The sequence below is a fragment of the Lasioglossum baleicum genome, chromosome 9 (assembly GCF_051020765.1).
Source record: "Lasioglossum baleicum chromosome 9, iyLasBale1, whole genome shotgun sequence".
NCBI classification, from domain to species: Eukaryota; Metazoa; Arthropoda; class Insecta; order Hymenoptera; family Halictidae; genus Lasioglossum; species Lasioglossum baleicum.
Genome location: NC_134937.1, coordinates 4411718 through 4429412, shown reverse-complemented (window position 1 = coordinate 4429412; position 17695 = coordinate 4411718). Strand labels below are relative to the sequence as shown.

General features: G+C 38.8%; 1 protein-coding gene across 20 annotated transcripts in view; it reads left to right on the top strand.

Annotated features, from left to right (window-relative positions):
• Sls (sallimus) overlaps nucleotides 1-17695 on the top strand; it is a 335820-nt gene that overhangs the window by 240506 nt on the left and 77619 nt on the right. For 18 of the 20 annotated variants that reach the window (XM_076431152.1, XM_076431134.1, XM_076431133.1 and 15 more), the window contains one exon: nucleotides 9553-17349. The exons of the other annotated variants lie outside the window; for them this stretch is intronic. In XM_076431152.1, coding sequence (XP_076287267.1) covers nucleotides 9553-17349 — 7797 coding nt within the window. The remainder of the gene's footprint in view (nucleotides 1-9552; nucleotides 17350-17695) is intronic. 20 annotated transcript variants of the gene reach the window in all.

Below are 17695 nucleotides of genomic sequence, written 5' to 3'. Positions count from 1 at the left end.
AATGTTTGCCTATGACTCACAAGTTTCCGAAAGAACAGCATCAATTTAATAGAACACTTTTAGGTTTCGTACACGTGCACGTCGAAACAGTATTGCTCTAAATCAAGCGTTTCTGAACGCGTCGATTTCTTGAAATTTGTCCATTAAAATGGGAATTTGCACAATCCGCAGTCTGGTTAGAAGACTGAGGTCCTGCGTAATGAATTCGAGAGATGCCAAGATGATTAAGAAAGATTATGATTGCCAGATGGCCCGGTATCATTTTAACCCCCTGCCTTATGATTTATTTCGACACTGTTTTATTGTTATTTACCAGCGATGAAATAGATCTATGTTTTTGTCATTTGCTTATTATGAAACTGTCGCATTCACACGCGCAAAACAGATTGATATAAACCAAGGAGTACGAGTTTTATATTTATTATTGTCGGACACGTATCAAATTCCTTTTTAGTAATATTATTTACTTCTAAGTAAAACGAGATTAAATGGCGAATAGTTAAATTATAAGGTATCAAAGACAATATTGAGGGATAATATTCTTCACCGTCATCAAGAATTGCCATTTATTCATCCGCAAACTGTTGAAGTCCCTAGAACGTAAGTCATCATTGTCACAAGTAAACTTCCTCAATATCATATTCAGTAGAACTCGCAAAAATATTATAAATAGACTGTGGATATTTATGCAAAAGAAAATAAAAGTGTCTACATCGATTACGAGAAACAGAAACCACACGGAACTTCCTTTCTTCCTTCAATTATTTCAATAAATCATTAACCTTCCAGCTGGTTCCCTTTTTAATCATGAACTGTTACGAAGGCACGAAAAGCTTTACCATAATCAACATAAATTCTTCGTTGTATTACAAATAAACAGTTTCCGAATGAAATGGTGAAATTTGTTGAACGTTCCTTGGAATTTCGGCTACTAAATGTTTCTGTAAATGCATAAAATCCGCAGTCTAATTATAAGGCAGGGAGTTAAGCCATGAAGAAAGCGACAAAGAAAGTCCCTGGTCTCGGAGATGTCTGGTCGTATAGCGACGACCTTGAAGAGCGACCACCTGAAGCATCGAAGACAACTGCCAAGGCGTCACGTCCCAGCTTCTGTCCGTCGTTGAAAAAGAACGCGGTGAATCATCGGACCCCTTCTTTTCCGTGGTTCACCTTCGTCTTTCGGTCCTCGACCACCCCCACTGTTCGTCGACACCGCTGTTCAGAAAGAGTCAGGCCGACGAAGCCAACTATTTCGGCCCGTCCCAGCTGCCAGTGATTCAGCCGTGCTAGAAATAATACCGCGGAGCGCGTGTCAGCGCACTCTAGAAGGCGGGAAGGAATTATTTCTGGTGGGAAAACCGCGGCTGAACTCTCCGCTGCGAGCGGCTTTCGGCGAGATGCAGCAGTAAAATCCCGATCGGCGGATTCTAGAAACGTTCCTCCTGCGAGGAGACTTGTCATGTTTTCGAGCTAACGATAAATAAATAAATATCTTTATATAACCTTCTGGTCTTTCAATCGCCTCTCGCCCGAACGCATGGAAATTCGAATTTTCAGTTTCATTAGGATTCATGGCAATAAAAGGGTTTTACAGTGTAATGTCGACTGTATGATTTCGAATGTAATTTATTTGATACGGAATATTACAATTTTTGTGTACGGCGGATCGATGATGGTGATGACCGTTGATCGCTGAAAAAGAATCACTGGCAGAAACCGGGGAAAGAAAGGAAGGATTCACGCAGCAAAGGGAAGAAGAAGAAGGTCAGGGACAGCGCGCTAAACGTTCCGATTTTATTTTTATTTCTGTACATGACCACTCCAATCGTCTGTGAATCATCGAATAAAATGTCTGTATCACCCTGTAGAGAGTATCTCTGTCTCTGTTCCCCACCGAGCGACCAGAATACGGTAAACAAAGCTTCGCCTTGATCGAGAAATGACTCACTCCCCGAAAAAAAGAATTCTACTCATCCCGACCGACGCGTGACGCTGACAATGAGTCAAAGCATTGTGTCATTCTCGTCGCTCGACGGGGATTAACGACTGCTACACGAATAAATATAAAACCGCAATCAATCAACCGAACCCTAAAAAGTATTAGTTAAGATAGCGGCTACAGAATAAAAGCACGGAACTCTCGACACCCGGCGAAACTGTCAGTCGAACGTCGATCCACGGCGAGATTTTGGATCCTCTTCGAGAGATGAATGAGGGATCGATGCACCACCTTCGCGACACTCGACACCAGCTCGGGTTCACACGTGTCCAGTTCAAACGCGGCTGCTCTTCGATCGGGCCGGGCTCGAAGAAACTCGTTTCAAGTGGATACGGTCCGATCGAAGGCAGCCAACTGTCAACTGTCGTCGTTTCACTTCTCACTGTACCGAGAAACGAGCACTTCACCGCGACTTGGTAGCACTTCGGAGCACCGATATCACTGTCAAAAGCGGCAGAAAAGTCGAGAAGTCAGCTGGTCCGGGAAAATCGTTCTTCGAGATCGGTTTATCCTGAGACTGGTTGGTTTGATGTTCGTCTCCGGCTTCCAGTGGATGACTATTAAGGCTAGACTAAGCTCTTGGGGTAGAGGTGTGCGTGCTGTGTGTGGCGTCTGACGCCAGTTTTCCCCACCACGATGTTCCTCCGGCGTCGGGACGCCCGCTCTCGACCCGGTGCATGCATCACCGCTGCCTGCCCACTCTCCACTGGCCCCGCGGTTCGGGTTTTTGCATTTTAAGTGGGAAACCGCGGCACGGCCATCTCCGTCACCTCGTTCCTCTAGAATAATGACCCGACGTGGTTATTAGCGAGCTTGGAATGCTAGACGGACTTCCGCGTTGGTTGCTCTTCAAGGAGGACTTGGCCTGGCCGAGGGTTCCGATTCGACGGGATTTTTCGGGGGGACATACGCATACTTGAATACAGTGTGAGTGTAAAAAGTATTCGTACGTCCTTTAAAATAGAATAACTTTTTTTATAATTGTACCAGATGATTTTTTATAATCAATTAGAAGCATTGGTTTACGAAATGATAAGCAAAAAAGATTTTCCGAATAATTATAATTTACAAGGTTCTATGCAAAAATGAAATAGGCATTTTTTAAAACTTTTTTGTTTGGGCCCTTAATGAAAATTTAAAATACATGTTTTGTAGATCTATGTGAGTTATGCACATACTGACAATTTCATCGAAATCGATTAACATACGCACGAGATACAAGCGGTTAAAAATGGTGAAAATCGCAGTTTTACACGACTTTTGATCAGTTTCTGCTTTCGATGCGTGTCGTTCTTTCCTATGTCAACTGATTTCCATGAAATTTTCAGTATGTGTATTACTAACATAGTGCTACAAAACATGTATTTTAAATTTTCATTAAGTGCCCAAATAATAAAGTTTCAAAAATGCCTATTTTATTTTTGCATGTAACTTTATAAATTATAATTTTTGGAAAATTTTTTTGCATATCATTTCGTAAACCAATGCTTCTAATTGATTATAAAAAATCAGGTTGTTTGGTACAATTATAAAAAAGTTATTCTATTTTAAAGGGCGTACGAATACTTTTTACACTCACTGAATATACAGTGACTTCCACTAATATTTAAGAAGACGATGAATTTTTTAATATTGCACCATACGATTTGAATTTTTTTTAGAAGTTAGAACACGTGGTTTGCTACACAACGTGAATCAGATTATTGAGAAAAATTGCAAGTTGTTGGAATTGCAGAGAAAATACTAAAAGTTGTGTTTTGCAACTTTTTTATGTGAGCTTATATGGAACATTTAGAAAAGACATTTCGTAGATCTGTATCAATTAAAATTCTGAAAATTTCATCAAAATCGGTCAACATTGTAATGAGCTACAAAGTTTAAAGATGGTAGAAATTGCAGTTTTACACGATTTTCAGAGCCTGTAACTGTAATAAATCTAAGGATTCTTGAATCTTTTAATACTTGTAGTTTTTTCCCACATCAACCGATTTTGATGAAACTTTCAGAATATGTACAATCAGTATAATTGACACAGTTCTCTAAAACGTATTTTTTAAATTTTCAATAGAGGTCCACATAAAAAAGTTATAAGCAACAATTTTAGTATTTTCTCTGTAATTCCGACCAGTTGCAATTTTTAAACAATTTTTTTCAGCGTATTGTAGTGAATAATTGCTTCATCTTTTAAAGAAATCCAAGTCATATGGTCAGTTAAAAAAGTTATCGTCCTTTTAAAAGTGTCAAAATAATTTGTTTTGAAATTATTATTGATCTTTTGAGTTCCGGGGCAACATATATGATTTTGATTGAATTGAATTGAAATATGAAATTTTGATTGAATTTAATTTAAAATGATCATCGTTAAGAAATCTGTTAAATTTTCATTTAAAACATTCTCTGAAGAGATTCTAGCAACAAAAATCTGTTCGAAGATTGTAATCTGAAACTAAAACATAATGCGAGTGGTGCAAGAGCACGCTTTATGTATTCTTGAACATTTCAAAATCTACCACACTTTCCAAAATTTTTTATTGTTACTTTTATATTTCATTGCCACATCTTTCTCTTTTTCTGACATTTATCACTCTCCAAATAAGATATAATAAAAAGAATTTATTTGACTTTTTGGGTTTTATTTTCTACGAGATCTATGAGTCAATATCTTAAGCAATATGAAAATTAGAACATTTTTAACTACAAATTCCATTTTTGCATTTAAAAAATAATTTTTTAAAAATTAGCTGACAAAGATCTTCACCATAAAGTTCAAATTTGTCATCTGAAAATGATATTTCTTCTGATAAAGTATTGCAAGAAATTGAATTGTGGTTGAATTTACTCATAAAAACCAATTTTATATAAGTCAGTATAATTATTAAATTTCGCTTCAGTCAAAATTAATTACTACACTTATTTATGTGTATTTGACTATATAATGGTTAAATAATATAATTATTTAAGTTACGTTCAAATGTTAATATGCTACAATTTGAAATGCCACATGCAGGGAAAGTAGAAGTTAACATGTTTTATTTGAATTTTTAGTACTTTTATAGTAAATATTGCATTCTTTAGAAAATATTGGGTACAATAAATCAAATTAACACATAAACACATTTTCTTTATTGCACCATTCACTGTTCATACCTCAATTAAAATTGATATTTACCAAAAATATCTAATTGAAATTGTTTCATTAAAGAATTCTCAATTCGCCAGAACCGAAACAGGAGTAATAAAAAAGTATTCTGCCTTTGCTGATGCGCGGTAATATGAGACGAAAGAATTTGGATTTACTAACCGAGCACAGCATGAAAAATGTGAATTAAACATTCTCAATGTGTTATTCGTAGCTTAACAGATACATTATCCACGATCGTTCGAAGTATTGTTTGTTTCGCGATTCATGAATACAACAAGAAAAAGACAAATGATAGTAATTCTATTATTCATCGTTCGGAGGCGGTGATTAATATGACCAATGCAAAAATACATTTGGAAAAACAACGTCGAAAAATTTCGTTTGGATTCTGCCCCACGTATGACGAATCGTCTGTTTTTCGTCGTGTTTAAAAATAAAGGCATGCGAGGTTGAGACCAGTGTTCTTTCGTTGATATTACGCCCGCAACCTCCTGCTGAGAATAAAAAAGAAACAAATGCACGCATCTGCGCGAAACCTTTCAGCACAGACCTTCATGTGGTCCGTGGATATCTTTCCGTTACGTGCAAAGAAAGAATCTTACATTCTCGAAAAGAATTTATTTACACAAATACCTTCTGTTACCCTATAAGTAGACTGCAGATTTTTATGCAATTTTCAATTTTGCTACAGTAATTTTGAAAATGTAGTACCAAATAGAATCCTATTTTCATTGGTAATAACAGTTTTAGGTCAAAAAGTAAATAAAAATGCTACTAAATTCCGTCGAATTTAATACTCCAGCATTTTCTGAAAATTTTTATAAACCATTTTTGCATAAAGACCCGCAGTCTACTTATAAGAAATGTATGAACACGCGGGAGGAGAAAATTATGCGCAAGCATGCTTTTCATGTTATATAAGGAATTCAAAATTAGTGCCTGGGAAAACATCTAACGTGCCAGCGAATATTCTCTATTTTTTTTTGCTAAAGTGCTGTGTACTTTGAAATATCTTTCTGCTCTTGCATTTAATATGAATGGCATTATATATTGAAAACAAATCAAAAATTATTCGAATAAATTACAATTAATTATCATTCAATTCAATAATGGATACAGTAGAAAATTATGAATGATATACTAAGTTCGAGTTCTCATTTGTAGGAATAATTATTACAATACAAAGTGGTCCACATATAAGAAATAGTTTTAAATCTTATTTATGCTTTTTGAGATATTGTAAGTATGTAAATTAATTCAGTGCCTTTAGATTTAGCAATTATATTCACTTAAACATTATTTTGACTTATAAAAGTTTTAAGTAATTGCTCATATTTATTTTATTATAATTATTATATATAATTTATCAATTTCTATAATTTACGTTTTGTTCTTGAGAATTTATACATAACAAAATGACTCGTGAATAAACTTCGGATTTCACTAGAAAAAATAAGGAATACACAGCTGAGAGTATGACACAACGTGAATAATGTATCAGAATTATTTACTTGTCCAAGCATAATCCTGTATTGTTTCTTTAAAATCGTGTTTGAAATTGACTATGAAAATTGGAACAAACAATATTACGATTATAACTGGGGTTCAACAAACAATTATAAATTTGGGTTGCGTTACAGGAAAAATGATTTTGTTTACGTGAAAATCAGAGAAACCGTGCCACAGTTTATTTTTGATAGAAATCGTATCATCGTCATATTTGTTTGAGGTTATCATTTGCCATCGTTTCCGAAGGCCAATCCTCTGGCGATTTGCCTTGATTTCTCTTTTGCGAGGTTGATTTGGCCCCGCTCCACAAACCTTCTATCCAAAATTGTGCAACATTAATTTTCAAGTGCATTTACACGTGCTCGCAAGTGAGAAAGAGAAATTTATAGAGTACCCACATATTGTTCTGCTCTTGACAGGTTATATGATGCATCACGTGTCGAGTTCCTCTGCACATTCTAAGTTATCATCTTAACAGTGATATATCGGTTTCCCGCACACGTGTACATACGAAATCGTTTTCCCGACAGTGTTTAATATTTACTCTTTTACTTCCTGACTTAGTTATTATTAGAATGCGAATTTCATACATTTATTGAACTTATTGGGTCGGCAAGGAAGTAGTTTCGGTGTTTTTTTAAGGTGAAATGATGGTGACCTGAAATTGCACTTGGATCAGTTTTTTGCCGATAAACGCCAGAAGTTTTATGAACGCGGAATTGTAAAGCTACCGAAAAGATGGCAAAAGATCATCGAACAAAAAGGAAAATATTCTATTGATTACAGTTCATTGCTTGAATAAAAAAGTTAGGTTCTATTTCACCTTAAAATACTGAAATTACCAAATACGAATTTACATAATGATCTACTGTCTACTTGATATTTATTTTCGGAAAACTGAACTTTGTTTTTGTATATCGATATCGATGAACGGATAAATTTCATCAATTTTGCTACTCTGCAAATTAGTAGTGATAATAAAAGATCCTTGGAACCGATCGCAGCTGGCACGTCACTCGGATGTCTCACATAATAAACCGTTGTTCTTGAAATTTGGAAACTATCAACGATCACGTAATTTCAGCAAATTATTTGTCACTATTTAAACATATGTAACTTCTCTTACAATGTACATTTCATGTTTAATTGAAGACGACATCCGAAAATACGGAATATCTGCGTACATACCAAATACTCAATTCAGATGCACGATACATACATGTGATTTCAATCTCTTGAATAATGCTGTTACATAATTTCACTTCATTTGATACTATTATTATTACAATATACAATTTCAAGTTGAAATAGAAATGTTCGTATAGTGGAACATGTAACAATAATTTGTATTCAATGTTTGTATCAAATATTACAAAATTAGAAACTTCGTATTTTGAACTATCCTCGTCAAACTTTACTTAAGTTGTAAGTGGTTCAATTATACATGTACCCTTACGGTTCTTTGCAATTATTATGCAGCGTAAAAACATTTGCTTACGCAATCAAGCAGAATTTAATGAAGTAACACAAAAGCATTACACAATACGATTAATAATTTACTATTTTCATAAATACAAATCTCCGACTTCTCTTTACACGTTATTTACTCCGAATAAACATAAATACAATTTCGAATTTGTTTTCAGTATCTAATGATTAATAATTGTATGCAAAACTCTATACAAATAGTTATGTTAAATATGTCACTATCCGAAGTCGAATGAAACTTAATATTTAATATAAAATTCACAATTACTGAAACTGTTACTTCAATTATTGAAAACATTACTTTAATTATTGAAACTACTATTTCAATTATTGAAAGCATTACTTCAATTAGTGAAACTATTAGTTCAATGATTGAAAGCACTATTTCGTACACTTTCATATATATGTATAAGAAACTTTGATGTTGTTGAAAGTAGAAGAAAGTTTCAATTAAAGATGAGCATTTATTTTGCTCTGAAGTTTTTCTTCTATATTTATCCTGCTTGCAGTTCCTCACACACAAATGGTACTAACTAAATAAATACTCCCTACTATTATCTATATTTTACTCTTAAATATTTCATCAAAAGTATACAGGGTGTCTCAGCTGAAGGAGGCCACCTAAATATCTCTTTTATTTTTAATGGCACAACAAAAATATTTATGGTATAATTTAAATGGTGTCAAAGGAGGAGTATCATACAAGAACAATTTCTTTCCGATTATTTTGTTATTGTTTTTTCAAGGTCATCGTTATTCTTTATCGGAAAACCTTTTTTTTATTCCATCTTGTTAATGACTTAAGCATATTCAAATGTATTTTTTCAGCTGCTATAAGATGGAATAAAAAAAGATAAGTTTTCTCGATAAAACAATAACGATGACCTTGAAAAAACTATGAAAAAATAACCGGACAAAAGAAATTGTTCCTCTATGATATTCCTCCTTCGATACCACTTAAATTATGCCATAAATATTTTTTGTGCCATCAAAAATAAAGGAGATATTTAGGTAGCCTCTCTTTCAGCTGAGACACCCTGTATGATGCTCTAGAATTTTTATTAATTGAATATAATGTAACTGTTAAAACTAAACTCTTATAACAGAGTTAAAACATGAATGTATTATACAAAGTTAATTTAACAGATATCCGAATGATATTTTTTTCTGTTCATCTTTGTTATACTTTATAGGAGCAGGTATGATGTAGCGAGGATCCGTGAGGTCCGTTAGGTTACTTATAAAAATTAACAGTTTCATTTTACTCAAAATTATAATTATAACATTCCTATATTCGTGTGTCGCATTGTGCCGCATGGTTTGAAGCTTTTTCTCCCAGAGTGCCGTTTCAACGAATAGCTTAAATGAAAAGAAATAATACTATTAAATTACTTCGACCCTCCGATAATTGCAGAAAGGAAAGGTGGTTATTACGAAGTTCCTGTGGAAGCAGGGCCCGGAGCGAAAACCGGGGAAAAGCCATCCACAGGTTTAGGTACAGGAGAGGGCGTGGTTTTAGAACCATTGCCCTTGGATGAGAACGGATTGCCATTAGAAATACCATTAGCACCCGGCGATGAATCTCTCCCTTGGCGAAAAGGGCGGGTGCACCATCGACCTCGACTTGCCGGCGTAACACCATGGCGACAAGCAAAGCCAAAATCCCGAGACACTTCCTTGGACAAGCTGCAAGCAGCCGAGAGCCAAGTGAAACCATGGACAGAGCAGGCAGTAACGCTGAAGAAGACACCACACATACCTCGAGAGCTACCGAAGGAAAAGCTAGAGGAAGTCGAACTGAAACCGGCTAAAATTGAGAAAAAAGAGATCAGGAGACCCAGCTTAGAGCCTGTTGACTTGAAACCCGTCTTGAAAGACGTGACGAGGGAGATCAGGACTGAAGAGAAGGTAACTCGTCTCGAGGAGACTACGGATGAAGTTTACACCGAAGAAGAGGACACGAGGTTTCTCAAAACCACTCGAGAAGTGGATGAAGACGTTCAGCGAAAAAAGGACGAGCCAAAACCATGGACAGAGGAAAAGGTTATGCTGAAGAGAGCAAAGCTTGATAGGAAAGAGATCCCTAAGGAGACCATCGAGTCCGTGGAGCTGAAGCCTTCGAAGATCGTGAAGAAGGAGATCAGGAAGTCGAGCTTGGAAAGAGTGGACTTGAAACCGGTTCCAACCACAGCAACGGAAGAGATCACCGGAGAGATCATTAAAACATCTGATCAGTATGTTGAAGAGGAGGACACTTCCCTGTTGGATGTATCGAGAACGGAAGAAGTAAGGAAAGTAAAGAAAGAGAAGATTGAGGAGAAAGTCGAGCAAGCTAAGCCTTGGACTGAGGAGAAGGTCACTCTGAAGAAATCGAAGCCAGTGAGAAAGGAAGTCGAGAAGGAAACTCTGGAGACGGTTGAGCTGAAACCATCTAAGATTAGCAAAACACCGGTTCGTAAGCCTAGTCTGGAGCAGGTGGACTTGAAGCCAGTTCCGAAGACAGTGACTGAACAAATTACTAAAGAGTCGGAGGTGACAAAGTCTGAGTATGTTGAAGAGGAGGACACTTCTCTATTGGATGTATCTCGGACTGAAGAGGTGAAGAAGTTGAGAAAAGAGAAGATCGAAGCGCAGCCTGAGCAGCCTAAGCCTTGGACAGAGGAGAAGGTCACGTTGAAGAGAGCGGCACATGTGAAAAAAGAAGTTGAAAAGGAGACCATCGAAGCTGTCGAGTTGAAACCGTCGAAGATTATCAAAACGCCTATCCGAAAGACAAGTCTTGAAACAGTGGATCTGAAATCAGTTACGAAGAAGACCACAGAAGAGACGATAGAAGAAGTCACCAAGAAGGTGGACTACGTTGAGCAAGAAGACACAACGCTGCTTGACATCACCAAAGACACAGAGATCAAGAAAACGAGGAAGGAGTCGATACCGACCGGAAAGGTAGAACAGCCTAAGCCCTGGACGGAGGAGATGGTAACCCTGAAGAAGACCAAACCGCAAAAGAAAGAAACTCCTAAAGAAGAGATCGAGACGGTGGAGTTGAAACCTTCGCGACCAGAGAAACCAGAAATCGAGAAGCCAAGTCTCGACCGCGTAGATTTGAAGCCGGTGCCTAAAGAAAGCCCGAAGGAAGCGCCACGGAAACCTGAAGAGAAAGGTGTGTACGTCGAAAAGGACGATACCACTCTTCTGGAAGTAACATCGGAGGAAGTTCTTCAAGTTGACAAGAAGGTGAAGAAGAAACCCGAAGTTGTTGAGAAGAAGCCAGAATCGAAGCCTTGGACCGAGGAGAGGGTAACCTTGAAGAAGGCCAAGGTCGAGCAAAAGGAAGTCCAGAAGGAAGTAATCGAAGAGGTTACTCTGAAACCAACGAGAACGGAGAAGAAAGAAATCAAGAAGGAGACTTTGGAGAAGGTGGACCTGCAAAAGGTTGTCGATAAGACTCAGTTTGTTGAAGAAGAAGACACGCGGCTGTTGAAGATCGATAAAGACGAGAGGATTGAGGAAGAGAAGGTGGAGAAGACTGTGAGTTGGAGGAAAGAGAGAAAGCCGAAAGAGAAGGCGCCGTATCACGAGGAGGAGGATCAAACGTTGCTCGACGTGAAGAGAGACGTTGAGGAGAAACAGGAGCAGAAAGAAGTGCCGGTACCGTGGGCGAGGGGCAAAAAGAAGCCAACGGAGAAGGCGCCGTACCACGAGGAGGAAGACCAAACATTACTCGACGTGCGAAAAGATGTTGAAGAGAAGCAGGAGCAGAAAGAAGTGCCGGTACCATGGGCGAGAGGCAAGAAGAAACCAACAGAGAAGGCACCTTACCGAGAGGAGGATGACACGTCTCTTCTCGACATCAAAAAGACTGAAACGACGACTGAGAAACAGGCAACAGAGGAAGTGCCTGTTCCATGGGTACGAGGGAAGAAGAAGAAGGAAGAGAAACCTGAAGTGCCAGAAGAGAAACCTGAAGAGGTAGAGAAGCCAACAGAAACGTCGGTTCCTTGGCTTCGAGGCAAGAAAGTGCCGCGAAAGATACCTGAAACGAAAGAAGAACCGGTTGAAGACATTAAATCGGTGTCGTTGAAACCGGTCAGACGCGAACGGGCACCTGAAGAGAAAGAGAAGCCAGAGGAGGTCGTCCTGAAGCCTGTAAAACGCATTCCACGGGAAGAAGAGGAGAAAGAGGAGATACAACTGAAACCCATTCCAAAACGCAAACCCGAAGAGAAACCACAGGAAGAAATTAAATTGAAACCATTCCAGAAACCGAAGCCCGAAGAAGTAGAGAAACAGAAACCTGAATTGACGCCGTTTAAACCTGCGAAACCGGAAGAGGTGCCGGAAGAAGAGCAACCGACGGAGGTATCGGAAGTGTCATGGCGCCGGAAACCGAAACCGAAGAAGCCGGAAGAGAAGCCTGTTGACAAAGAGAAACCGGTTGAGAAAGTACCAGAAGAAGGTAAAACTGTCGAAGACAAAGTGGTGACGAAGAGAGAGGAAGAAACAGTGGAGGACTTCAAATCTATGGCTTTGAAGCCTGTGAAACGCGGCAAGAGGCCCGAAGAGAAGGAAGAGAAAGAAGAAGTCACCTTGAAACCGGTGAAACGTCTCCCGAAAGAAGAAGAAACGAGGGAGGAGATTAAGTTGAAACCGGTGGCGAAGCCAAAGCCTGAGGAAGTGAAACCATTGAAACCGGAAGTGGAGGAAGAAAAGCCAACGGAAGTGTCGGAGTTGCCATGGCGACGAGACAAGAAGAAATCCGTAGACGTTACGCCAGAGGTTACCGATGAAAAGAAAGTTGAAGAAGAACAACAAGAGATATCTGAAGTCAGTTGGCGTAAACCGAAGAAAGAGAAGGTCGTGAAGGAAATTGAAAAGCAACCTGAGACTGAAGACTTCTCTGCCGTGGTATTAAAGCCTACCAAACGAGGGAAGAAGCCTGAAGAAAAGATTGAACAAGAGGAAGTTGTTCTGAAGCCTGTGAAGAAATTACCGAAAGAGGAAAAAACAGCTGAAGAAGTGACTCTTAAACCCGTGAAATTAGAGAAGCCAGAAACTGTAGACATTGGAGAAGTTCCAGAAGAGAAGACTGAACTGCCATGGCGCCGTGGTAAGAAACCAAAGAAACCACAAGAAGTGAAGATCGAAGAGGTACCACAACCTGAGGAAACAGTGCCAAAAATACAAGAATCCAAAGAGGAAATTACGTTGAAACCGTCCAGAAAAGAACAATTGGAAGAGGAGAAAGCTGAAATCAAATTGAAACCTTTCAAACGACTACCAAAACCAGAGGAAGAGAAACCTGAGGAAGTTACTTTGAAGCCTGCAAGGCGAATTCCTAAGGAAGAAGAAGAGAAGGAAGAGGTTACTTTGAAACCAATAAAGAAAGAAAAACCAGAAGAAGAAAAACCGGAAATCAAATTGAAACCATTCAAACGGTTACCAAAACCAGAGGAAGAGAAACCTGAGGAAGTTACTTTGAAACCTGTAAAACGACTTCCTAAGGAAGAAGAAGAGAAGGAAGAGATTACTTTGAAACCAATAAAGAAAGAAAAGCCCGAAGAAGAAAAACCAGAAATAAAGTTGAAACCTTTCAAACGATTACCAAAACCAGAGGAAGAAAAACCTGAAGAAGTAATCTTGAAACCAGCTAAACGACTTCCTAAGGAAGACGAGGAGAAGGAAGAGATTACTTTGAAACCAATAAAGAAAGAGAAACCAGAAGAAGAAAAACCGGAAGTAAAATTGAAACCATTCAAACGGCTTCCTAAGGAAGAAGAAGAGAAACCCGAGGAAGTAACTTTGAAGCCTGTTAAACGTCTCCCTAAGGAAGAGGAGGAGAAGGAGGAAATAACTTTGAAACCAATAAAGAAAGAAAAGCCAGAAGAAGAGAAACCGGAAATAAAATTGAAACCGTTCAAACGGCTGCCTAAGGAAGAAGAGGAGAAGGAAGAGGTTACATTGAAACCAATTAAGAAAGAAAAGCCGGAAGAGGAAAAACCAGAAATAAAATTGAAACCTTTCAAACGTCTACCGAAACCGGAAGAAGAAAAACCCGAAGAGGTTACCTTGAAACCAGCTAAACGACTTCCTAAGGAGGAGGAAGAGAAGGAAGAGATTACTCTAAAACCGATTCAGAAAGAAAAGCCAGAGGAGGAAAAACCGGAAGTAAAATTGAAACCTTTCAAACGTCTACCGAAACCAGAAGAAGAAAAACCCGAAGAGGTTACCTTGAAACCTGCTAAACGACTTCCTAAGGAGGAGGAAGAGAAGGAAGAGATTACTCTAAAACCGATTAAGAAAGAAAAGCCAGAGGAGGAAAAACCGGAAGTAAAATTGAAACCTTTCAAACGGCTTCCTAAGGAAGAGGAAGAGAAACCCGAAGAAGTAACCTTGAAACCTGTTAAACGTCTTCCGAAGGAAGAGGAAGAGAAGGAAGAAGTAACTTTGAAACCCATAAAGAAAGAAAAGCCGGAAGAGGAAAAACCAGAAATAAAATTGAAACCTTTCAAACGTCTACCGAAACCGGAAGAAGAAAAACCCGAAGAGGTTACCTTGAAACCAGCTAAACGACTTCCTAAGGAGGAGGAAGAGAAGGAAGAGATTACTCTAAAACCGATTCAGAAAGAAAAGCCAGAGGAGGAAAAACCGGAAGTAAAATTGAAACCTTTCAAACGTCTACCGAAACCAGAAGAAGAAAAACCCGAAGAGGTTACCTTGAAACCTGCTAAACGACTTCCTAAGGAGGAGGAAGAGAAGGAAGAGATTACTCTAAAACCGATTCAGAAAGAAAAGCCAGAGGAGGAAAAACCGGAAGTAAAATTGAAACCTTTCAAACGGCTTCCTAAGGAAGAGGAAGAGAAACCCGAAGAAGTAACCTTGAAACCTGTTAAACGTCTTCCGAAGGAAGAGGAAGAGAAGGAAGAAGTAACTTTGAAACCCATAAAGAAAGAAAAGCCGGAAGAGGAAAAACCAGAAATAAAATTGAAACCTTTCAAACGTCTATCGAAACCGGAAGAAGAAAAACCCGAAGAGGTTACCTTGAAACCAGCTAAACGACTTCCTAAGGAGGAGGAAGAGAAGGAAGAGATTACTCTAAAACCGATTCAGAAAGAAAAGCCAGAGGAGGAAAAACCGGAAGTAAAATTGAAACCATTCAAACGTCTACCGAAACCAGAAGAAGAAAAACCCGAAGAGGTTACCTTGAAACCTGCTAAACGACTTCCTAAGGAGGAGGAAGAGAAGCAAGAGATTACTCTAAAACCGATTAAGAAAGAAAAGCCAGAGGTGGAAAAACCGGAAGTAAAATTGAAACCTTTCAAACGGCTTCCTAAGGAAGAGGAAGAGAAACCCGAAGAAGTAATCTTGAAGCCCGCTAAACGACTTCCTAAGGAAGAAGAAGAGAAGGAAGAGATTACTTTGAAACCAATTACGAAAGAAAAGCCGGAAGAGGAAAAACCAGAAGTAAAATTGAAACCATTCAAACGACTTCCCAAGGAAGAGGAACAGAAACCTGAAGAAGTAATCTTGAAGCCAGCTAAACGACTTCCTAAGGAAGAAGAGGAGAAGGAAGAGATTACATTGAAACCAATTACGAAAGAAAAGCCAGAAGAGGAAAAGCCAGAAGTGAAATTGAAACCTTTCAAACGACTTCCTAAGGAAGAGGAACAGAAACCTGAAGAAGTAATCTTGAAGCCAGCTAAACGACTTCCTAAGGAAGAAGAAGAGAAGGAAGAGATTACTCTAAAACCGATTAAGAAAGAAAAACCAGAAGAGGAAAAGCCAGAAGTGAAACTCAGGCCTGTAAAACGATTAGAGAAACCAGAAGAAGAAAAACCTGAAGAAGTAACCTTGAAACCAGTAAAACTTCTTCCTAAGGAAGAAGAAAAACCCGAGGAAATAAAGCTGAAACCTGTAAAAACAGAAAAGCCAGAAGAAGAGAAACCTGAAGAAGTTAAATTGAAACCTGTGAAACGTTTACCAAAACCGGAGGAAGAGAAACCAGAAGAAGTAGCTTTGAAACCAGTAAAGCGACTACCTAAGGAAGAAGAGAAACCTGAAGAAGTGAAACTAAAACCAATTCCAAAACCAGAGAAGCCAGAAGAAGTGAAGAAGGAGGAGATAGTACCAAAGCCAATTGTACCTGTGGAAATTGAAGAAAAGCCTGAGGAGGAAGAAGCACCGAAACTCCCATGGCGTCGTGGCAAGAAGGTGAAGAAGGTCGTCGACTTCCGCGAGGAAGTTACCGTCGTGCCAATCGATCAAGAGAAAGTTGTCACTGAAATTCAGGAAGAGGTAACAGTCGTAGAACAGAGGTCTGAAGAAGTGGTTCAAAGGAAGACTGAAGAAATCATTGAAAAGAAGCCAGAAGAGGTCAAGGCACTGCCTTGGCGAAGGCCGAAAGAACCGGTACCTGAGAAGGTTGAAGTGGAAGAAGTAAAGGAGGAGGTCAAGGAAGAAGAGAAAGTAGTCGAGGAGGTGACGGAAACGTCCGAGATCTCTTGGCGAAGGAAACAAAAGCCGAAGAAGCCGGAAGAGATTGAAAAACCTGAAGAAGTGGTCCTGAAACCTGTCAAGAAAGAGAAGCCTGAAGAGAAACCTAAAGAGGAAGAGGCACCAGAACTAAAACCTGTCAAGGTAGAAGAAGTACCCGAGGAGACAGTAGAAAAGGTAGAATCAGTTATCGAGATAAGCAGGAGGAGGCCGAAGAAACCTGAAGAGTTACCTGCGCCGGTAGAGAAAGTAGAAGAGACTGTGGTCACTGCTAAAAAGACTCAGGTGACCAAGAAGGTTGTCAAAGTCGAAGATGTCGCGCAACAAGTAGTCGAGGTCGAACAAAGGGTAGAGGAAGAAGTACAAGTTGAAGATCGCAGGAGAAAACGCAAACAGCGTACCCAGGTCGAGATATCCATCACGGATAAAGACAAAAAGATCGCACCGAGATTCATCCAGAAACTTCAGCCGGTTATTGCTGAGCCGGAGTCCACCGCAAGGTTCACTTGCACGGTATTTGGCAATCCGTTCCCAGAAATCTCCTGGTACAGAAACGAACAGGAGCTTCACGCCAGTGAGAAGTATATCATGACCATTTTCGAAACAACCGCCGCTTTGGAGATCACGAAAGTGAAGGAGGAGGACGCCGGCATGTATTCTTGCAGGGCGTCGAATCCTGCAGGGGTAGCGACGTCCACCGTGAATCTCGTGATATTCGGTATTCAAACTGTTCATCATGATGTCCGTGTGATTGTTCTGAGTTCCTTAGCGCTGTACAGCAACGACTTTTTGCTGTTTCGACATTTAATTGGCGGATACTTGTAGACTATCGTACAGTAAATGCGAATCTGAAAGCCATTTTTTTCTGAATTGCCTTTCAATTCTTTAGTCTTAAAGAGTCAGTGAAATGGTTTAGTTTAAACTAAACAGATCATAAAACGTTTACTTTTCTAAAAATAATCTAAGTAAAAAGATACCTACATACTTTTATTACATTATGAATAATTAAGTATATTTGACTTAATGAGTATATTTATTATATTTATATATCAAATATAATTTAT